The 23,809-nt window shown below is 45.2% G+C and overlaps 1 protein-coding gene across 3 annotated transcripts; it reads right to left on the reverse strand.

The window, feature by feature from the left end:
- Window positions 1-1,905: 1,905 nt before the first annotated feature.
- RHEX (regulator of hemoglobinization and erythroid cell expansion) lies at window positions 1,906-20,561 on the reverse strand. Of its 3 annotated transcripts, none has more exons than XM_053209324.1 (7): window positions 20,440-20,561; window positions 7,012-7,198; window positions 6,643-6,905; window positions 6,329-6,429; window positions 4,899-5,027; window positions 3,523-3,593; window positions 1,906-2,991 (listed from the first exon to the last, which is right to left on the reverse strand). In XM_053209324.1, the coding sequence occupies exons 3-7, from the start codon at window positions 6,651-6,653 to the stop codon at window positions 2,791-2,793; spliced, it is 513 nt and encodes a 170-aa protein (XP_053065299.1). In that variant the 5' UTR covers window positions 6,654-6,905; window positions 7,012-7,198; window positions 20,440-20,561; the 3' UTR covers window positions 1,906-2,790. The 3 variants fall into 3 exon arrangements, with proteins under 3 accessions (XP_053065299.1, XP_053065300.1, XP_014925396.1); XM_053209325.1 differs by having other exon boundaries at window positions 6,643-6,786; window positions 7,012-7,201; XM_015069910.3 differs by having other exon boundaries at window positions 7,012-7,201.
- Window positions 20,562-23,809: the final 3,248 nt, after the last annotated feature.

The raw sequence follows: 23,809 nt of genomic DNA on the forward strand, positions 1-23,809 counted from the left end.
CCAAGCAGTTAGAGGGTCTGCTCTCACTGCTGTATGTCAATTCTCTTTTGTCACATGTCTGGTACATGCTCTTGCCTGTCCCTGGGACTAGGTCCTAAGTGCCTTGACCTCACCCACCTGACGTTTAAGTCTTCTTTTAACATGTGCTCCTCCCAATCCCAGGGCTTTCCAGAATCCTGCAGAAAGCAGGCACCTTTTCAGTTGTGCCCTCCCCTGGTGTGGGAGCGGTCTCAGCCGTGTCCCTGCCCAGCCTCTCTCAGAAGCATGGTAACTCTTGTGAACCTCTTCAGCACACCCTTGACGTCTTTTTTCTTCTTGTTAAGAGAGATCAATAAGAAATAGAGTTTCATTTCTAGATACAGAGACAGTGTTGCTGGTGTTTATTCTTCATTCTGCCTCTCTAATCAACAACATCTTTTTTTTCCTTATTAAGAAAAGCTTCCTGGGGCACCTGGGTGGCTCAGTCGGTTGAGCGTCCAACGTCGGCTCAGGTCATGATCTCACAGTTCGTGGGTTTGAGCCCCGCATCAGGCTCTGTGCTGACTGCTTGCTCAGAGCCTGGAGCCTGCTTCAGATTCTGTGTCCCCTTCTCTCTCTGCCCCTCCCCCGTTCATGCTTTGTCTCACTCTGTTTCCCAAAAATAAATAAATGTAAAAAAATTTCTTTTCAATAAAAAAGAAAAGAAAAGCTTCCTAAGATGTCTTAGTCCATTCCAGTTGCCATAACAAAATGCCACAAACTGGGTGGCCTCTAAAAAACAGAAATTTATTCCTTGCAGTTTTGGAGGCCAGAAGTCCAAAATCGGGGTGCTGGCACAGTTGGTGAGGGCCCCCATCTGGGTTGAAGACTTCACATGGGTTGTATTCTCACAGAAGGAAAGGGCTAAGGAGCTCTATAGGGTCTTTTTTCACAAAAGCACTAACCCCACCCCCTTCATCCAATCCCACCCCCTCCATCTAACCCCACCCCCTCCATCCAATCCCACCCCTTCCATACAATCCCACCCCCTCCATCCAATCCCAGCCCCTCCATCCAACCCCACCCCCTCCATCCAACCCCACCCTCTCCATCCAACCCCACCCCCTCCATCCAATCCCACCCCCTCCATCTAATCCCACCCCATCCATCGAATCCCACCCTCTCCATCTAATCCCACCGGAGCCCCCCCCCCCCCGCCCCATTAATCCCATCATTTTGGGGGTTAGGATATCAACAGATGAATTTAAGGGGCCACAAACATTCAAATCATAGCAGGAGAGGAACAACGAGAGCCAAAAGGTGGAGGGACACATAGGCCAGCAAAATTGCACAGTCCCAGAAACCAAAACCAAAACCATTTCTTCAGATCATCTTGGGGAAGAGGAAGCTGGGAACATGGAAGTTGACTGGAAAGGTCACGTACAGCCGGCAGGTGGAGCACGGGTAACATATCGTCTCTAAGACCTGGATGCCACTCATCTGGACTTGGGATTTGTCTTCGGCACGTTCCTAGGGCTTTCATCTTTTGAGATGTTTGTTTAGCTAATGTGAGTAAATTGCCTTTCAAGTCTTAATTAGCTATTCAAAAAAGTATATTGTGTATTTATTTGGTTATTACTTATTGCGTGTTATCAATTTAAAAACATTTGAAGTTAATTCTCTGAGACTTTGTAGGACTAGACTGTGCAAACAGTGACCAAGTTTATCCTCCTTTCCAGTACTGACAGTTCTTCTTTTGGGCAACTGTTTTATTGTACCGATTAGGACTTCTAGAACAATGTTAGATGAAGGAAACGACAGGTTTGTGGACACTTACTCCATTCATGATTCAATAAAATTATGTTATAGGTCCTTACCCATAAATATCATGAAGTCAGCTGATTTGAGATAAGCTATTCTTTTATTTTTAACTTTTATTTATTTTGAGAGAGAGAGAGAGAGGGAGGGGCAGAGAAATAGAGAGAGAGTATCCCAAGCAGGCTCCATGATGTCAACACAAAGCCCCATGTGGGACTCGAACTCACGAACCGTGAGATCATGCCCTGAGCCAAGATGAAGAGTCTGATGCTTAACCATCTGTGCCTCCGAGGCGCCCCTGAGACAAGCTATTCTTAATCAAGCTAAGAAAGTGCCCTTGTATTCCTAATTGGCTTTACACAAACAAAGAACAATCCAGAAAAGACTATTACATTCCATTGGATTGAATTTGGGGAGATTTTTCTCTGGAATCCCAGATTGTGATGCTAGTTGGCGTTTACCCAGAACTCTGTCTGTCATCTTTTGTTCCCTAAAAAACAGGGAATTCGAAGGTTGGATGATGGCAGGCTTTCTAAGTGGCCTATTGAAAGTGCTGAGGGCAGAGCGGGATTGCTCAGCTAGACGTAGCTCTGAAAAGGGGCAGCGTGCAGGGTTAGGCACAAGGAAAAGGGGAATTGGTAGTTGCCATTTCATTTAAAATTTTTGAGGAAGTTGTTTATTGCCAAAAAATTAAAAAGCCCGGAGAGTCATTTTAACGGTAAGGTTACCAAACAGAACTCTGCTACAGCTGATCAAACATTGTTTTTTCCACAATTTTCTGTGGAGAAAGACATTACCGCTTTCTCTACTGACATCTCCACTCATTCATACTCATCCTGGAAGTTCTACTTGGCAGCTGACCTGAATCTTTCTTGCTGAATGAGATACAGGCCTACTTATTCTCCTATGCCTTGTTTAAAAAACAAAACAAAACAAAACAAAACAAAAAGCCATTCCCTTCCAAAATAAGTGCAAGAATTTGTAGAGAACCACACCCCATTAAAACCCTAGAATTCACATGGCCACCTGAGTGTATTCTACCGACTCAGAGTTAGCAGGGTTCACAAAAGTCCAGAAATTGGGCCTGTGGCTTTTTGGATTGACATTGACATAGTCTGTGGTTTCCTTTATGTTCTCATAGTCCAGGGCATGTTCAGTTTTTAGTCCTCCAGGGGCTGAAAAGACCACGTGTGTGTAATTCACGTCCTTGGTGGCCTTAGGGGAAAAAAGCAGAGAAATGTGGGTCAAGATTCCTACCAGGGTTGGAGGAGGGGACCCCCCCAGGACTGAACTCTCACTGAAGGACCCTCGTCTCGCCCTAGGCTGGCAGGGAGAGAAGCTGGCTCCGGGTGGCTGTGTCGGAGAGCAGGGCCAGGCCAAGGGGGAACACTACCAACAGCTCTGTGCCTCTGTCTGCAGGGAATTAAGGGGTTTCAGGAAAGATGTGGAGACTCAATCCCCGTGAGGTCAGGACTCAGAGCAGACTTTGGCCTGGTGACTGGGATATGGCGAGGAGGAGGTGGTCCATTGACATTTGCATTTTTATAGTTCACTCAGACCCATTTTGTGGGGATGCCATGAACCCGAGGATCATGACACCCGTCACCCGAGGTTGTTGTAATGACTCAAGAAACCCCTCCATCCCTGCTCCCATCCGTGTAGCTGGGGTGGCCTGGATGCTCAGTCTTTTACAGCAAGGACCCCAACTGCATATGAAGGGCTGGGACCACTAGGGGTGTCCATTACCTGGCAGGGGGGAGGCAAGCTGCCGGAGACGTCCGCGCTGTTGGAGCTATCTGAGGACGTGTCACTGTCATCTAGGGAGAAATAGAAACTGTCCTTCTAAGGAACACTGGGGAGCGGGGTGGGGGGTGGGGGGTGTTAGGAGGGGATGGGCACAACGGAAGGGAGAAGGGGACAAAGTCAGGCAGAGCCGGCCATGCAAAGACAAGCGGGGAAGAGAGATACGGAGCCCCCAATAGAGAAAGAAGACATTGAACAGAGAAAGGGTGGGGAGAGAAAGCGCCCCCCTCCACCCCGCCAAATAGGCAAGAATGTGCCCAAGAGTCCAGACCCTGCCGCGCTGTACAGCTCCATCTAAGACTAATATCACTTGATTGTGCTGGAGGGAGAAGCAGGAACACGCTGACGCTGTGTGGCCCCGAGCACGTAGCTCTGGCCTCCCCAGTCCCGGCCACAGGTTTTGCTCTAGACCTGTCACTAACTCTAGGCAGGTGACATCCCTTTTTGTGTCTGGTTTTGCTCCCTGTGAAACAAGGAGGTTGCATGATGATCTTTGAGGTCCCTGCCAGAGAGTCTCTGATTCTGGCCAGGCTTTGGGGACGCTCTAGGGCCAGGGTCACAATGAGGCCAGTGCCCCTCCCTTTTTGCAGAAACACCGAATTCACATGAGTGGTCTCTTCTGGTTCTCTCCTGCGCTGAGGTCTTATCTCGGTGCCAGGGAAGCCTGACAACCAGATCTCTCCAACTGAAAAGATAAAATTGGAAGGTCGGAGCGGATGCAAATCCATCAAGAGAAAACCCGCTGGAAAAGGTGCGATCTCTGGGGAGTGAGCACCCAGGGGTAGCTGTCTTGCTTCGGAAGCAGCAATTTCCATTGTGTGAACGGTGACCTGGTGGGTCTCCCAAGCCTCGAGAGAGAAAACCAGTGGGTGGTATTCCTGCTGGCTCGCCTGCCAGAGGGGAACGTAGACTTGAACCATCACCAACACTAGCATTTATTAAAACTCCTGGATACCACGGCCAGAGGCAGGCAGAGGCAGTTGAAATCTCAGCCAGACGGAAACAGGTGCCATAGTATCAATGACAAAGACAGGAGCAGAGACGGCCCCAAGCCCCCTCTGCAGTGGCTCACACATGACCAGAGGGGGAAAAGAACTTAGACCCACCCAAAGCCAGCGAGATCTGCCCTGCGTGATGAAAGAGTAGCTTGCTGGAAAAGCTAGGCTGGTGAGGCCTTCGGGGAGGCGGGTGGGAGGAGTCTTCCGGCCAGGGGCTGGGCTGGCCAGGACAGAGCCCGGCTGCGGCAGAGCAGCTCTCCACGGCCCCGGACAGAGCAGAATAAGCTTTATGACAAGTTCTTCCCCTGCCCCGTTACTCACGCCTGTGACGGGGCGCAGACACAGGAGCGCTTCGCGTCTCCTCCGTGGCAGCACATGGCTGACGCTGCGCAGAGCTGGGCCAGGGGGCCTGGAGCCTGGCCCCTTTCAGGATCCGTTCACTCTGGCTGGCTAAAGGGGACAGGGCAAGGGTCAAAAGTGCCAGCTCTCCAGGTCAGGAACATCCTGTCTCTGAGCACTGCCCTCGAGACGGCAAAACATTCAGAGGGACCTCTTCAAACCTCAGCGCTCTGCTCACAACCCTGCAGCACCTCTCACCTCGCTTGCAGGACGAGCCAAAGCCCCAGCCTCCAAGGCCCCCTGTGGCCTCGCTCTTCCCCCCTCTCTCCGTTCCAGCCACACTGGCCTCTCTTCCAAACAGCTTTCTGCCTCAGGGCCTTTGCAGGTGCCGCTCGCTTCCTCACTGCCAGATGTTTATACTAAAATGTTGGCATTTCAGTGATGTTGGCCATCATCCAATTCATACCTCCTTGCCTTGCTTCATCTTTTTCTTCCCTAGCACTCACCATAATCTAACATGTGTGTATTACCTGTTTATCTAGTTTGTTGTCTGTGCCCCCCATGATATGTAAGTTATATAAGGACACAGATTTTTGTTTGGTTCCCTGTTATATTGAATGAATGAATGAATGAATGGCTAGAGAAGCCTAGACTCCCTTTATTTTATTTTCCCTAATTTTAATGCCATCCCAGAACAGAACACAGTAAATCAGTTCAAGAATTTGAGTCCATCTTGGAACTGGAGAGTGTGATGCTAAGTGAAATAAGTCATACAGAGAAAGACAGATACCATATGTTTTCACTCTTATATGGATCCTGAGAAACTTAACAGAAACCCATGGAGGAGGGGAAGGAAAAAAAAAGGGGGGGGGGTTAGAATGGGAGAGAGCCAAAGCATAAGAGACTCTTAAAAACTGAGAACAAACTGAGGATTGATGGGGGGTGGGAGGGAGGGGAGGGTGGGTGATGGGTATTGAGGAGGGCACCTTTTGGGATGAGCACTGGGTGTTGTATGGAAACCAATTTGACAATAAATTTCATATATTGGAAAAAAAAAGAATTTAAGTCCATCTTTTAGTCTAGCCATATTCCCTTCTCCTGGAATTCAAAGTCCTTTCTTCATTTTGAGTCCTTTGGTGGTGATGAAGAAAGTTAGGCCCAGGCTAAACGAGCCCACCCTCAAGAGTACTGCAGAAGCTTATCCCTAGGTAGAAGGTCTGGGTGGTGGAAGGGCTCTGGGCCATCATTCCAACCAGAAATAGGTTGGGTCAGAATGGGGATTACCCAGTAAGGGATGACCCGCTAGTGGATCCTCAAGTAGGTATTCAAGGGGTATTCCGGGGCTCGTCTTGCTATAGGCTCAGGGGTGGTCCCTACAGGTGACTAGGAGGAAAGAGCGCCAGGCTATTTACCCATGTGCCTGCTGAGCAGGTAGTTGATGGCAGCGAAGAGGCAGGTCTGTAGAATGAGGGACACCACTGCGATCACTAAGCCATGCCAGAACTTCATGTCTCTGTTGGGAATGGAGCAGGGTCAGAGTTAGAGGTTGTGGAGATTCTAAATCGGCTGCAAACCCACCCTGCCCCCAGCCAGAGGCAGCCATCTGGTGTTGCCGTGTGTCTCAGGGCAGGTCTCTTTGCCTCTCTGGACGGGAAGGTGTAGGGAGCCAGGGAACGTGGCGTGCATGCTTGGAAGCCAGGTGCACAGTCTGATGGGAACCACTCACTCCGTCAGCATGATGAACTTGCAGGGCAGCTGTGGGCGTAGGTGAGGCTCAGGCTTTGGTGGGGGCAGGAAGAAGACACCTGGAAGGAACCACTCTGGGCACTTCGTCTCCACGTAGTGCCACCCGCGGGACCGTCCTACAGACCTGCAGGAGGCAAGGCAGCGGGTCAGGATTCCCGGGCTCTACGCTCCAATTCCCTTCAGGCGAACTCAGCTGCTCGGGGAGTCACCGGCTTTCCTCTCCCCAGATTTCAAGCTTTGAATCTACAAAACAGGCAGTATCTCGTAGTTCGGTGTTAGCATCGAACGGGGTGGGCACGCACTCGATGACAGCCCCAGCGCTGAGCCCCTGGCACACCCACCATCCTACCTGATTCACACGGTCCCATGGCCGAGATATCAGTACGCTCTTTCGATAACAAGCAGCATGAGATTCAGAGAGCAGAGGCTCATGTCTGAGGTCGCACAGCTGGCAAGTGGTTGGGCCTGGATTTGGGCTCTAAGTCCAAGCCTGCACGTTCAACCACTGGTCTTGGCTTTCAGAGAATCTTCACCTGCTGCTGGAAAGCACCAAGGGGTTGAACATGCGCGAATACGCCAGGAGAGATTTGTTAAAGAAATCCAAATCTTGGGGTGCCTGGGTGGCTCAATCCGTTAGGCGACAGACTCTTGGTCTCAACTCAGGTCATGATCTCAGTTTGTGAGCTCAGGCCCCACATCAGGCTCTGCACTGACGGTGCTGAGCCTGCTTGGGATTCTTTCTCACTCCCTCTCTCTCTCTATCTGCCTGTATCCTGCTTGCACTCTCTCTCTCTCTCTCAATAAATAAATAAACTTAAAAAAAAAAAAAAGAAAGAAATCACATGCACACCATTCGTGGCTTCGTGGGGTTTTAGACTCTGGATATCGTTGGGGTTTAGACTCTGGATGCTCTTACACACTCATGAATATGTTGATTTTAAAAATCAGGGGGCGCCTGGGTGGCTCAGTCGGTTGCGCGTCCGGCTTCGGCTCAGGTCGTGATCTCACAGTTTGTGGGTTCGAGCCCCACATCGGGCTCTGTGCTGACAGCTCGGAGCCTGGAGCCCGCTTCGGATTCTGTGTCTCCCTCTCTCTCTGCCCCTCCCCTGCTCATGCTCTGTCTCTCTCTCTCCTTCAAAAATAAATTAAAAAATATTTAAATAAATAAATATCAGGTGCCTGGGTAGCTCAGTCAGTTAAGCATCCGACTTCAGCTCAACTCATGATCTCACGGCTAGTGGGTTCGAGCCCCACATCAGGCTCTGTGCTGACAGCTTGGAGCCTGGAGCCTGCTTTGGATTCTGTGACTCCCTCTCTTTCTGTCCCTCCCCTGCTCACGTTCTGTTTCTCTCTCTCTCAAAAAATAAACATTAAAAAATTAATTTTAAAAAATCAGCTTATGAATTTCATCATCATGTTGCTGAATATGGAATTTACTAAAAGACAAAGGCAGGATAATTTCAAAGCCTCTGAGATGACACTTACTCAGCAGAGATGGGGAGACAACCACCCACCGCCCTGCTGCAGACCATAAACCTTAAACAGCCTTTCACTGCTCCTGACACCTATTTTCCCCATCAGTGTTTCCAAGGGCTAAGGGCAGTGGGAAAGTCCTGAAAGTCTTGTTTTTATTTGTAGTTTTCACACTGGGGCTTTCTAAGATCAGAACTCAGACCAAGAATCAAGACAGAGAGAAGGCAATGAGGGGCAGGAAGGCTGTGGGGTTTGCCACCTAACCCTCTCCAGGGCTGTGGGCGTTGGCCAGCTGCAAATTTCCAGAGAGAAAATACATCTCCTTTCACATACCAACATGCTAGTCCTTGGCAGTGGCTTTTCTTCACAAGATCAAAAGTTGGAAGCAACACATACCCAATTTCTTCATCGTACTTCCTTAACCCACCCCCTTCCCTACATAATTAATTCTAGATACTTCTCCCAAAGGAACCTAACGCTATCTACCCATTGCTTGTCAAGGTAAATGTGCCCGGTTGCCTCGTAAACATCAGGTGCTGGTAAGAAGGGGCTACAGTTGGGGGCGGGGGGGAGGCAGGGAGCAGGAGGTGAACACACCCCAGAAGGCAGGTGAGAAAGGACTCCGGGAAGTCCCTGAAGTCCATAGACCAGTGGGTAGAAAATCCAGTATCCCCCCCGCAGGATGAGCAAACTGCAGAAAGAAAGCTTAGTCGAAAGTGACTTGTGCACAAAATGAAATTTGCAGAGTCAAGACGCTGGAAATAAAACACAGAAACGATGGAGATGAAGCAAAATGGGGATTTTTCAGGAAAAACAGTGATCTTGAAGGATTGGGCAACTTGATGGAAAAGGGCATAGTTATATTTTACATGCCTGGCTCTTGTCTTATTTTGGATAAACCCTCTTGAAATTTCGACAGGCATTGATTTCTCAAGCAAATTGCAGTATTGATTTCTGGGGCAGCTGCAAAAGATCGGACTTCACCGGGAGAGCTGTATGGCATCATGAAAGACACAAAAATCACAGGCTGGTGTCTCTGGGAACCAACAGTGTTCATTTTCAAAGGCGTTTTAGTATGTTAGTATTTTTTGTTTAATATTTATTTAGTTTTCAGAGAGAGAGAGGGAGAAACAGAGCACGAGGGGAGAGAGGCAGAGAGAGAAGGAGACACAGAATCCGAAGCAGGCTCCAAGCTCTGAGCCATCGGCACAGAGTTCGACACGGGGCTCAAACTCATGAGCTGTGAGATGGTGACCCGAGCTGAGGTCAGACGTTTAACCGACTGAGCCACCCAGGCGCCCCTCTGGTGTGTCAGTATTGATTACCTCATATTCAGTGTCTCATTTGTCCTTAATCACAGAAATTATTCTCCTTCTTTCATCCAAGGGGATGGCCAGAAAGCCACTAGGGCTGGGTTCTGAAACCACACTTAAATTTTAATTTCTTTTAAGGCTCCTTTCTCTCCTTATTCATTAAAAATTAAACAACTAATAGATATTTGTGGTACAATTCAAAATGCAAATAAGCAAAGCATTTCACAAAATCACCCCACGGTTGACTCCAGAGCACTCTCCACTGGTTCTCATACATGTATGTACTGTGCATAGGTGTGCATGTAAATCCGTGTTTACACGTGTACAATCTTTTCTAAACATCATACCGATCAGCAGCTTTTTCTCTTCACTGAGTATATCGTAAACATGTTTCCAGATCAGAAAAGCCTTCATTAAAAAGTTCCACTCTGGAGGCCCTCGGGCCAAATTCGGCGCCTAGGTGATTTTGTCTGATGAAGTCCTTTAAAGATTTGGATTTGGATGCCTTAAGAAGGGGTATGTGCTCTTCCCTCCCTGACTGATCCCTGAAGCCATTTGAGTTTGCTACATACTTGAGTTTCTGGCATACTACTATTCTACTTTATCAGTGTTTCTTAGCGCTCTGTGACATTCAGAGCCAGACAGTTCCTTGTTGTCTAGAGCTGTTTTGCACCCCACTGGATATTCAGCATCTTGGAAGACCACCATTGTAACAGGCTAATGTAACAACCAAAATGACCAAAAATGACCCCACACATTTCCAAATGCCCCAGGGTGAGGCAGTCACTTTTGCCCCCAGTTGAGAATCTCTGCATTAAATAAATGTCCCATTATTTTAAAACCAATATCTTGGTTTGGCTGTTTGTACAGAACCATATTGCCTACGCTTCCTTCCATCATTTTGGTATATTGTGAACATCTCACTGACCAAATGGTGCACAGAACCTGTGTCAGTATATAGCATAAAGTCCAACAGATTTCAATCTGAATCCAAGTTCTGTTCCCTTCTAGATGTGAATTATTAAACCTCTCAGTACCTCAGCTTCTGTACCTGTAAGATGAGGAGAACGATAGCCTTTATCTCAGAGAGTTCTTGTGTGGGCTCAGTGCTTTATGCTGTTTGTATGGAACTTCATGCAACATCAGGCTTGTGAGAAGCACTCGATGATTACGGATGGGCCCCACAACAGTTTGACTTAATTTTTAGATGTTACAATGGGTATGGAAAAGCATACCCATTCAGTAGAAACCATACTTGGAATTTTGACCTTAGATCTTTTTGTGAGCTGGCGATATGCTGTGCAAACCCTCTCTGATGTGGGGCAGCTCCCAATAAGCCACGCGATCATGAGGGTCCACAAACAATACACTCATAACCCTTCTGTGCCCATACACGCCTTCCGTTCTTCACTTTCAGTACAGGATTCAATAAAGTACATGAGCTATTCAACACTTTATTAAACAACAAGCTCTGTGTCAGATGACTAGATTTTAGGCTAATATAAGTGCTTTGAGCACGTTTAAGGCAGGCTAGGCTAAGCTCTGATGTTTGGTAGGTTAGGTGGAGTAAAAGCATTTCCGACTTATAATAGTTGCGATTTATGATGGGATTATCGCGAGCTGACCCCATCGTAAATGGAGGAAGTTGCGAACTACACGCTGTTCAACCCTGAAACACTTCACCAAGATGGTGACTGGAGTAGAGCTATTAAAGATCGAGTTGGTCTATTTTAGGAAAGTCAGGCATTCATGTTGAGCACAGTTTGAAGATAAGATCAGGGACAGGATGAGGTATGAAAATGATGACAGATGTCATTATTTAAGTGGCTAATGGCCCCTAACCACAATGAGCAGGTTGTTCCTTGGGGTCTAATTGCAGATTGCTGATCAGACAGTGGGCAAAAACATGTGCATATACCAAATAACCAGGAAATGAGCAATTTAGAGTAATTATGTTGTGAAAAAAGTGCCTGGACCGTGAGAGTTTGCCGTGGCTCATTCTATGATCAAGATTTGGACTGTCCTATCCTCTTTCACATGCTTAGTTTTGATGCCCAGACCAATACTAATGTAACGCCCTGCCAGGCATTTCCCAATCACACTCCCACAGGGTGCTGGGAGCCTCTCCTCTGCTTGCTTCAGGCCTGGGTGGAAGTCCCAATACGTCCAGTTAGGCCTGGGTCCCATCTTATTGTTTCCCCTTCCTTCTGATAGAGGAGCTCTCGTGGGGCTCTCGTTGGTACAGCCTAACATAGAGGTGAAATAATTAAGACACACCTCCTCCTGGCTGACACCATGCTTTCACTGAAGAGTCACAAAGAGTCGTTTGAAAAAAGAGCACAATAGAAGATGATTTACATGAAAATCATATGGAATGCAATAATCAATAATCACTCTCAACATTGTTAGGCTATCAATCTTTTAAAATTAAGTAGCTTTAGGGGCTCCTGGGTAGCTCAGTCCGTTAAGCATCAACTTCCACTCAGGTCATGATCTCACCGTTCGTGAGTTCGAGCTCCACATGGGGCTCTGTGCTGACAGCCCAGAGCCTGGAGCCTGCTTCAGATTCTGTGTCTCCCTCTCTCTCTGCCCCTCATTGCTCGCGCTCTGTCTCTGTCTCTGTCTCTCTCTCTCTCCTGCACTTGCCTGCTGGGGAGCTGGGATGGGTAGAATCCTTTCTAGGCCCTGGAGAATGAAGGGGCTTGGTGCTTGAAAGTCCTCAGGCTCCTTCTAGCTCCAAGCATTCTGTTCTTTAAAGACTGAAGTCAGGAAGGGGAAAGAGAAGCAAATTTGGATGGAAATGGGATATTTTGAAAGAAAAACAAAATCTGTTTCTATTTTATAATATCATCCAGTCTCCTCCGCATTACTAGACTTTTCTTCCTTAATTTAAAATGCAGTTGGGAATAATCAAAAAAAGGAGGAAACATAAATCAGCCAAACCACAGAAACCGTATACATACACGATTATGTATATAACCACGGAAACAGAGGAGATCAAAAACTGTGAGGCTACTAAGGAATTTTTTAATGTAATCTCAATAAAATTCATGAGTTTCTAGAAAGATATAAACGAGCAAAATTGATTCCATAAGGCACCAAAACCAAAACAAGATCACAAGAAAGAAGTTGGGGAGGCAGCATGGCATGTAGCCGCTAAAGACAGAGAACTGGAGTCTGGAAGCGTGGGTTCACACCCCAGCTCATTCCCTGCATGAGCTTGGTCTAGTTCTTGAACCCTTCAAAGCCTTAGTTTTCTTATCTGTAAGATGGGAGCAAAAATAACTGGTTCTTAGGTTTGAATAAGATGGATACAAATGATACCTGCTTCTGAGGATAAAGTAAGATGAGTTATGTGAAGTATTTATTACAACTTTCGCCACATAGAAAGAAGCATACAATAGGGGCGCCTGGGTGGCTCAGTCGGTTGAGCGTCCGACTTTGGCTCAGGTCATGATCTCGCAGTTTGTGAGTCCGAGCCCCGCATCGGGCTCTGTGCTGATGGCTCGGAGCCTGGAACCTCCTTCATATTCTGTGTCTCCCTCTCTCTCTGCCCCTCCCCCACTCACATGCTGTTTCTCCCTCTCTCAAAAATAAATAAACATTAAAAAAAATTTTTAAAAAAGAAAGAAGCATACAATAAAAGAGAGTTACTATTATTTAGAAATTAAAAGCATTATTGGCATTAATCTACTCAAATTTTGTGTCCAAATAGTTGGGTTTTTTTTGGTTTGTTTTGTTTTGTTTTGTTTTAATTTTAGAGAGTGGGGCAGAGGGAGAGAGATCATCTTAAGCAGACTCCACTCTCAGCATGGGAGTCCGATGTGGGGCTCGATCCCATGATACTAGGACCACGACGTGAACCAAAATCAAGAGTCAGACTCTCAACCAACTGAGTCACCCAGGCACCCCCCGAATAGTTTTAGAAAATAAGTTACTTTAAACTTTTAAGGAACACGTAATGTTTATGCTGTATAAGCAGATCCAGAGCATAAAAAAGGTGGAAAACTCTGCAGGATCTTGTCACTTACAAATACAGAAGTAAATATAGGATAATGTCAAGGAGTTCCTTCAGGAACATCCAGGAAATTAGTTATTACAATAATGAAAACTAATGTTGGGTATTTAACATGACCTTACTCTGCAAGGATAGACACTACCACCATTTCCTAGATAAGACAGAAAGGTTTGGAGAGGTTGAGCAATTTGCCCTGGTCCCCCATCACCACCCCACCATTGCCAGAGCCAAATTTCAAACCAAGCCCAGCTCTCAATCATTACAGCAAATTGCCTCTTACATGATATGAATATAGCATCAATAGATCAAGTTTTTATTTTATTATTATTATTATTTTTAACATTTATTTATTTTTGAGAGAGAGAGAGAGAGAGAGAGAGCATGAGCATGAGCATGAGAGAGAGGGAGACACGGAATCTGAAGCAGGCTCCAGGCTCTGAGCTGTCAGCACAGAGCCCAACGCGGGGCTTGAACCCACAAACTGTGAGATCATGACCTGAGCCAAAGTCAGATGCTTAACCAACTGAGCCACCCAGGCACCCCAAGAACCAGTTTTTAAAATGTTCATCTCAGTAAAACACCAAAAAACATTTGATGAAATAAAATACTCATTTCTTACTTTTTAAGTTAATAAAATAAGAATATGAGAATAATTTCTTACTGTAATAAAGAATATCCCTTCTGTACCAATAATCGACATCTTACCAAGTGGTAAAATGTTTTAGCAGCCAAGAACAAAGATGTCTGCTGTAACCATTTTAAAAAATTAATCCTGGAAACTCTAACCCTGGGAAGTTAGAAGTTCCTCCGACCTCTAACCTAGAGTAATAATAAGGGTGTGGAATATTTATTGAGATGTTCTGTGACACTTTGACATCTATAACTCACCTGATTCTCTCAATCACCCTAGGAGGTAGGTGCTATTTTTCTCCTTTTTCTTTTCTTTCTTTTTTTTTTAATTGAAATATAATGGTCATTTCCATTTTACAGAGGGCAAAACTAAGACACGTAGAAATTAAGTAATTTGCTCAAGGTGGTAAGAAGAGTTAACGGGGTTTTTGTGCCCAGGCAGCAGGGTGTTGGAGCCTAAGCTAATTAACTGATACGTGAAATTAACGAAGGTACAGCTTGGGGAAGGGCAAGTCAAATTTATCCTTATTTGCAAAAGGTGTGATTTTATACCTAGAAATCCCAAACGGTCAATTGAAAAAGCAGTGAGATTAATCAGACTACTCAGGAAAAGTCCTGAAAGCATGATAAATATTCTAAAATTACCAGCTCCTCTTCCTATTGTATCAGCAATAACCAGTGAGGTAATGGAATTGCATGGAGGGGGGCCCGGCAACCTTAGCAGCCATTGCACCTCATAGAGCTAAGAATAATTTTAATTGTAAGAAAGTTAGTTTGAAGAAAATAATAAAAACGTACTGAGAGATGTACAAGACATAAACTAATAGAGAGACGCTAATAGAGAGAACATTCCCATGTCCCAGACTGGCAATCCAGAAGACTAAAAAAAAAAAAAAATCATTTTGAAATTAATTTGTTGGTTCAATATAACTCCAGTCAAAACTACAGTGAGAAATTTTTTACGACTCCAAATTAATTCTAAAATTTATCTGGGCAAAAAATTAACAACAGTCCAGAAGATCTGGAACACGTTTGAAAAGGATTTGTGACCAGGCAGGTTCCTGACATACCATTGTTAAAGGGTGGTGTAGATTTGAAAAACTACTCTAGGATGTACAATAAATATTATAAAAGTGGTTCACAAGGCAGTGGGAGGAAAGGAAAGTGTCATTTAGAAAATGTTGCACACAGAATAATGAATTAGCTACCTGTAAGAAAAAAAATAACTTACACCCAGACATGATACAACAAAATAAATTCCAAAGGGATTCAAGAAGTAAATAGTTTTAAGTTGAGTCATTAAAAGTAGAAGGATATGGGACTGGATATTCACATATTCAATAATATTTATTAGATCCCCAGATGAGAGAAAACTGTCTCAGCTTATACGCAATGGAAGAGGTCACAAAGCAACAGGAAAAATAGATTCCACTCTAAAATATTAAAACTTCACATATTAAAGTCAAATGAGCAAAATTTAAAGGCAAATAGACAAAAACGTTAGAACCAGTGTGTACAATACATAACTTTAAAAGGTTTTAGATTAAAAACATTTTTAAGAAAAGCCCTCCTATCCCCAAATGATAAATGGGTAGAAGGCATGGAACAGTTTACAGACAATCTGGAATAGGACTAAAGCTATTATCACAAGGTAGCTGTACCCACTATTGACTATAAAAGTGAAAAATGGGAAGCAACCTAATTGAAACACAAAGATTGAATAAATTAGGGTGAAGGTATAGAGTGGAATATTATACCAACATTTAAAATTATATTGAGAAGGGGAAGGTGGGTGATGGGTGTTGAGGAGGGCACCTGTTGGGATGAGCACTGGGTGTTGTATGGAAACCAATTTGACAATAAACTTCATATATTGAAAAATAAATAAATAAATAAAATAAAATTATATTGAGAAAAAAATTAATCTGGGGAAGGAATCTGTTCCATGAGGAAGAACAATGCAGTTATAGTTAGCCACCTACAGAACATGTTTTTTTAAAAAAGAATGAAAATTTGTACAAAAAAGAAAACTTTGGGTCATTAAATGTTTTTGTCTTTTATATTAGTTTAGTGATAACCCCCAATCACCTGATTTGGCTCGCCAAATCCCGAATAGTTCGTTGACAATAATTTTTCATATCAAATATAGATTTATTCGTGAATGTAAATTTATGGTAATTAAATTGGGGGTTATTTTAATGTTCTTTTTTCAAAAAGGGGAAATAGAAAAAAATATATACCTAAATGTTAACAAAACTGTATATTGCAATTGTGGATGATGTTTTATTTTATCCTTTACACTATCTGTCATATCAAAGTTTTCTGCAATTTACATATATCTTTTTTCTAATCAGGAAAAGAAAACAAGCCCAGAAATTCTGAGCTGCTCAATCAGCATAGTTCCAAACTTATCTACATAAAAAATTTATTTACAATCTAAACTATATCTCATCATGTTAATAGAACACTGAGACAATCAGCTAAATGTCCGAGTTCCGATCGATCAAATACACACTGAGAGGTCTAGGTGCACGGCCCTGGGCGAAATACTCTGATGGACAGGAAGAAGGAGAGAACGCCCTCTGAACATTCAAGAGCTCACACTGTGTCGGAAAATCCGGACGTTAATAAGCGAAAAATCCAAAAGAAGAGATGTCACCATGAAGCATGATGAACGTTCAGAAGGAGTGGTGTCAATACTATGTACTATCTCAGAGGAAAAGTTGATCCCCGCTCAATAGAATATTCAGAGAGGAGTCACTGAGTAGAACTACTGAAGAACAGGCTATGGCTGGATGGAGAAGGAGGGCCAGAGCAGGCCAGCTAAAGGTGGCTCCCAGCTCTGGCTACAGGGAAATCCACTCACCGTCTTCAACAAGTTTCGACACAGATTTAGCCACATGTGAATAAGAGAGTGGGAGCAAGTGGGGTATACCACAAGCCAACCTCACAAGCAGGTGCAGGAAAATACGGAGGAGCAGGGACTCGGGGGCCAGGGGGTTTGGGTTTGAAGTTTTAGCTCTGGCCCTCCTGGCTATGAGTTGCTTTCTTTCTCCAGGCCTCGAGTTTTACCTGAAAAATGGGGACAGCACCTGCTTCATTTTTTCAACTCAAGCTGTGTGCTTGCTATGTGCCAGCATCAGGCGAAGCATTTTGCATAAATTATTTCGTTTAATCATCACGATGGCAAACTTACGAGGTTGCCACTATGGTTGTCCCCAGGTTATATATGAGAAAATCGGACTCTAATCCCGCATGGGGAGGACAGAATTCAAACCCAGGCTGTTTGGGGCCAGAGCCATCACCACACTGCACACAGTGTTTGAGAAGGTCAGCTGAGTGCCTGGCTCGTATGGGTGCTCAACGGGGAGTGATCCTCAGTCCAGAACAGAGGATTCAACACAAACTGGCTGAACTATATAAACACACCATTTCCACAGGGCCCTGTAAGGAAACTGGGCTGACCCATGACTTTCAGATGGGAGATATAAGCAACCCAAGGCACGGAGCCATATGGTCCTGGGAGGTGTCAGTCCTAAACAGTCCCTGCTCCCACGACTGCTGCCGTGTCCATGCACCGGAGGACGGAGAAGATCAAAATATCCACCAGTGAGAGGGGAGGAGTGAGGGGACAGCAGAGGGTTGGGGCATCACCTTTGTCCTGGGTGTCAGAAAAATCGTCTCTGGGTTCCCGTCAGCGCCGGTTACCATGGCAGGGGCCTCAACCCAGGTGGTTGGGACACATCTGGAATATGAAACGAGAACCCAGATCAACTTTCCAGCCTGGTGACTTTGCAAATTCGGCCACCTTTGACAGGTCACCTTGTCTTTCTGAGCCTCAGTTTCCCTGTCTGCAACTGAGGGGGGAGGGTGTGTCTAGTTCTATCGTTTTGTTGTTCTAGGATTCTATGAGTCTAACGTGGACATAAATGATGAGACTCCAATCAACCAGAAATAGCACCTTTGAGTTCCCACCAGATACGCCACATGTCTAGTAATATATATTCATAGGGGCAGGCACTGACAATTTTTGAGGAAGAAAACCAAGTTATACGAAATGTCTAATTCATAATATTGGGGAAGTCATTGTGTCAGTAATTGCTCGAGATAAATGCAACCCGAATTCAGAGAAACGAAGAACCTTCTACAGATTATGCTCAGTTTGTGAATGCTGCGGTGGCTCTGACCAGGGCTTGTCCATACATTATACTCTGCAGTTGCTGGCAGATACTTGGAGACGACGTGTAGGAGAAGCACTTTGTAACATTCTTTGCAATCAAATCAATTCACATAGGAGAAACACTGTTTAACCTTAAGGTTGATGTCCCTGAGTTTCCGTTGCCTCCTCAGCTCATTGGGAATTCAAACGTCTCCCTCAAAGAGTCTATCAAGAGGGGTAAGGGAGACTGTGAGATCTTCCAGCACTTTCCCTGCCTCACTGCTGGGTCTCAGGACCAGCGCTGGCTTCATGGGCATGACTCCTATGCAGCCTCGTAGGGTGAGGGCCCCTTGATTGGTTTCGGGCTCTGCTCTTGCCATCTTTAAATTCTTAATAATTTTGGGGGGCTCCTGGGTGGTTCAGTAGGTTGAGCATCCGGCTTCAGCTCAGGTCATGATCTCGCAGTTCATGGGTTCGTGTTCTGTGCTAACAGCTCAGAGCCAGGAGCCTACTTGGGATTCTGTGTCTCCATCTCTCATCGCTCTCTCTGCCCCTCCCCCAGTTGCGCTCTGCCTCTCTCAAAAGTAAATAAACATTAAAAAAATAAATAAATAAATTCTTAGTAACTTTTTAACAGGGAACCCCAGATTTCCATTTGTCCTCCGCCCTGCCAATTGCACAGCCAATCCCACTCAAGGTATTATTTTGAGTAGAGTTGCCAAAGCTTGAGTAATAAGGTCAGTTTACAGAACAAGCAACAGGCCTGTCCACTGTCACAACTTCCCTAAGTGCCTCAGCTACACTTCTGACCACTGTGCTTTCCAAACTCCCCCAGAGGACTGCTCCCAGAACACTCTTCCGAGCTAACTTCTCCACAAGTGTTTTCTTTCACTGTTTGACTTCAGTCAAGTCATTTAACACCTCTGTGCCTCAGCTTCCTCATCTGTGAAGAGAAGTTACGAATAGCACATTTTCAGGCGTTCTGTAAGGATTAAATGAATTAGAATATGTCAAGCTATCAGAAGAATCGCGGGCACATAGCAAACTCTACGTAAGGTCACCTATTATTCTTTGCTGTTGTTCCATGACTCTCCTCTTTGACAGCCCGCATTTTCTGACTTCCATTTATAACATTTTCTTTTGTTTTAACTTCCTTTTTTTTTTCTTTTTTTTCTTTTTGTAGAAAGAGAGAGCACGAAAGCTAGGAAGAGGAGCAGAGGGAGAAGGAGAGAGAATCTCAAGCAGGCTCCAAACTCAGCGAGGAGCTTGACGCGGGGCTCAATCCCACAGCCCAGGGATCATGACCTAAGCCAAAATCAAGAGTTGAATGCTTAAACGACTGAGCTGCCCAGGTTCGCCCCGCACCCATTCATAACATTTTCAAATTGCCACCCCGATCCGCTTCCCACCACGTACACCAGTTTTTTGCAACTCAGAACAACCTTCTGGAACCTGAAGGAAAAGCCTTCTGCAGGGAGATATCCTCTTGGATCTGGTTTCCGGCAGACCAGAGTAATTAATTAATGGAGGGGTACCTGGGTGGCTCAGTCAGTTAGGTATCAGACTCTTAATTTCAGCTCAGGTCATGATCTTGTGGTTTGTGAGCTGGAGCCCCGCATTGGGCTCTTTGCTGACCGTGAGGAGTCTGCTTGGAATTCTCTCTCTCCCTCTCTCTCTCTCTCTACGCCTCCCCCACTCTCCTAATCTTGCTCTCTCAAAATAAATAAATAGACTTAAAAAATTAAAAAAAGAAATTTATTTTAAAAGTAGCACTTTACTGGGCACTAAACTACTCCTTGTCTGTAATCCTCATAGCAATACTGGATGGTGGGTGGTTTTATACCCATTTTACAGATGAAGAAACTGAGGCTTACACAGGGCTAGCAGCATTCTTTGGATCTAGTTATGTCTGGATCCACGGTCTACCCACCTTCCAGCCAGGAGCTCTGATTACTGCCGCAATTAGTACAGACATACCTTAGATCTTGGGAACAAGAAACTAATATCCATCAAGTAAAAACTGCTCAATCTCCGGTCCAGTCCAAGCTGAATGCAATCGAATTCCACACTCTGGAATCCCAGCACATAAACAGAGAATCCCCTCTGAGACTTCTACACATGTATGTTCACAGATACACATTCCTTCAACTAATCTAAAATTCTACCTACCCAGACAATACTTACCTCCAGGGCCAAGAGCAAGGTCTGATCCCAGCTGGTGTTTCGACAATGTTTCCAATGATGGAAACATCTCCTCCACAGACCCCCCAGCCCCACCCGGAAGCTCCTCACTCATTGGAGGTCAGTCGCAAATGTTTCATCATTTCCAACAAGGCGGGGACAGGCTGCTCAGAAGATAATAATCTAGCTCTGTTGAGTAGAACGAGTGAAGCAATAGATAACACCTTCTATCTCCCTCAGCAGGGCTCTACCCGGCTCCTCTTTGCAGACAGTTTACACCGATAGAGGAGATTAGTAGTCTCTCTCCATGTGAATGCACACTGAAATACCACCAATATGCACATAACCTGGTAGAGGGGAAAGAGCACGGGCAAGAGGAGTCAAGAGGCCTGGGTTCAAGTCCAACCTCGGATATTAACTTGCTGCATGAGTTCAGACAAATCACTTTCCCACGAGGAACCTCATGTTCTTCCTCCATAAAACGAAGAAGTAGGTCTCGAGATATTAGCAAAGGTCCCTTCCAACTTGGCCCATCTTTGATGTGGCCGTAGATTAAGAGATTGCGTATGGGACGCAGGGCAACTGATGAGGATCATTTTCCAAGGACAATTTCTTTGCCATTCAACATTAAATGGGGCCAACCTAGGGTGGTTGTTGCAGTTTGTGTGATAGACCCGCTTTGGGCGGGTCTCAAGCTAAACCTCCAGGACTGAAATTTGGGAGTGAAGAAGATGTGATGAGGATAAAATGATCCTGACAGGAAACCAAGAAAGCAGAATTTTATAAATCTCTGTGATATCACCTCCCTGTCGCAGGACAAGTTAACCAGTATAGAATAATGGCTTCAGAATCAGATATATTCAGATTTAAACCCTGCTATACTACTTGGTAGCTGTGTGACTTGACAAAAGTTGCTTAACCTCTCTGATCCCCAGTTTTTTCATCTGTAAAATTGGGTTAACAATAAATACCTATTTTTTAATCTCATAAGGTTTTTTTTTAATATATGAAATTTATTGTCAAATTGGTTTCCATACAACACCCAGTGGTCATCCCAAAAGATGCCCTCTTCAATGCCCATCACCTACCCTCCCCTCCCTCCCACAACCCTCAGTTTGTTCTCAGTTTTTAAGAGTCTCTTATGCTTTGGCTCTCTCCCACTCTAACCTCTTTTTTTTTTTTTCCTTCCCCTCCCCCATGGGTTCCTGTTAAGTTTATCAGGATCCACGTAAGAGTGAAAACATATGGTATCTGTCTTTCTCTGTATGGCTTATTTCACTTAGCATCACACTCTCCAGTTCCATCCACATTGCTACAAAAGGCCATATTTCATTCTTTCTCATTGCCACGTAGTATATAAACCACCATTTCTTTATCCGTTCATCAGTTGATGGACATTTAGGCTCTTGCCACAACTCATAAGGTTTTTTGAAGTGAAGTCATATAAATAATTAGGCAAAGCACTTAACAGAAGTTCCTTTCTGTGGTAAACAACAAATGGTAGCGATCTATACTTTTATTCTCTGAAAGAAAGTTAGAAAGCCATTCTTTAGGCTGAGTCCGGCTCAGTGTTCTATGACCCTCGATGTGTCATCGGCTCACTGTGGAAATACGTTTGTGGCGGTAGCTGCTGCTTGGGGTTGTGTTGAGAACACAAAGCCCTGCTATCACTCAAGATTTGGGGACACACAAGAGTGATTTCCTAACTGGACTGTCCATGTCCTCCACATTGACCTGCTAATGTCAACTACACTTCTCTCTGCTCCCGACTCTGCCATGATCTCTAAGTGATTAACTCGAGCTACAGTTAACCTACAGGAATCAAGACAAATCTCCGCACTTTGATTATCCTCTCACACGAACCGTTGTAGTTATGGCAGCAGCCAGAGTTGCGCAAGCTTCACGAAGCTCTGCTCTTTTGCATGGACCACTCTTGGACCAGAACCTTCCACGAGCCTCTCTGAGGCTCACAGGATCATGTAGTTATTAAGGATCATTGAACATGATGTATTTTGGGTCCTCCGCTTGTGCAGTCTCTCTAGACAGTGTTAGAATAATAGGAAGTCCGCTTGACTTGGACCTCAGTGCCCTAGAGATCTGAGGCATTTGGCCTCTCTGGACTGTATTTTCCTCATCTAGAACTGGAAGGGGTTGTAGTTAGATCATCCACGACTCTGCTCTAAATAGCAAAGTAAGAATTATTGGGGATCTCTGTCTTATTCTTCTCCATGTCCCGGGTTGCCAGAACTCTGCCTGCACTTGTAATAGGTGCTTGATAAATGTCTGTGGCGTGGATAAGAGAGTGAATGAGTTCGAGGGCTCTGGGGTATGCCAGGGGCTCATGCACTACCTGACTGCACGCACACACTTGCCGAAGATGAGCTGAGGATTCACCCGCAAAAGCGCTTAGCCTGCTCCGGCTCGGAGGCCCCGGGAATGTGTTCCTCACACAGTCCCCCGTCATCTGCAGAGCCCCATATGATATGGCTCTCCTCTCTCTGCTTTGAGCCTAACAGACTCCAGCCCCAAAGGCAGGATCCGAGGGGAGATCAGAACAGTGATAAGTGAAGTTATAATACCTGTAACATCAACAGGAAGCTATTTTTGATAGTTTATCACCTGCTGGAGTGGCTGATGGACCTCGATAACATGCTTCCCCCCCTCCCCCCCCACCCCAGACAGTTCATAAGACAGCATCCCCTCCAAAGCCCTTTTCTCTGTGTGATGTCTCCAACATCTGTGGGACCCAGTGTGTCCCAGAGAACGTAGCTACTCTCTACAGGAGAGCATTTTCTCTCTCCATCTTTAATGGTGTGTCAACAGGAATAGGAATTTTCAGGCAAAGAGAAAACACCCTGCTCACTATGCGATCATTTTCCTAGTCCGTTTTTCCGAATCCATTTCCTGATCCATTTTTTATAATACTTCCCCTGCATGCTTGCTCTTTAAAAATACTTTTCCAAATTGTTTTCCGCACTGTAACAAAGGAGCTTTTAAAACCCACAGCTCTGGTGATGGCATCCTCTGCCAAAGCCTCCCATGGCCTCCCATTGCACTTAGGATGAAATCCAAGATCCTGACTAAGATCCAGAAGGCTCCCACTATCTGGCAGTCACCACCCTTTTAGCCGTATCTCCGGTATTTTGCTTGCTTTTCTCTCTTCATCCTTTTCCAGGTTCCCTCTCTCCTCAGGGTGTCTGCTCAGGTGGGTCCCTCAGGGCCCAAAAAGTTTTCAGGCATTTTTTAAAAGATTTTATTTTTAAGTAATCTCTACACTCAACGTGGGGCTTGAACTCACAACCCCAAGATCAAGAGTTGCAAACTCTACTGACTGAGCCAGCCAGGTGCCCCCCTCATGGTATTTTTTTTAAGT

Source organism: Acinonyx jubatus, chromosome E4 (assembly GCF_027475565.1).
Source record: "Acinonyx jubatus isolate Ajub_Pintada_27869175 chromosome E4, VMU_Ajub_asm_v1.0, whole genome shotgun sequence".
Taxonomy (NCBI): Eukaryota; Metazoa; Chordata; class Mammalia; order Carnivora; family Felidae; genus Acinonyx; species Acinonyx jubatus.

Coding starts and splice junctions, on each gene's coding strand:
- RHEX (XM_053209324.1), bottom strand. Junction 3,594..4,898: donor GTCTGCGCCCCGTCACAGGC/GTGAGTAACGGG, acceptor ATTTCTCCCTAG/ATGACAGTGACACGTCCTCA. Junction 2,992..3,522: donor GCTTGCCTCCCCCCTGCCAG/GTAATGGACACC, acceptor TTTTCCCCTAAG/GCCACCAAGGACGTGAATTA.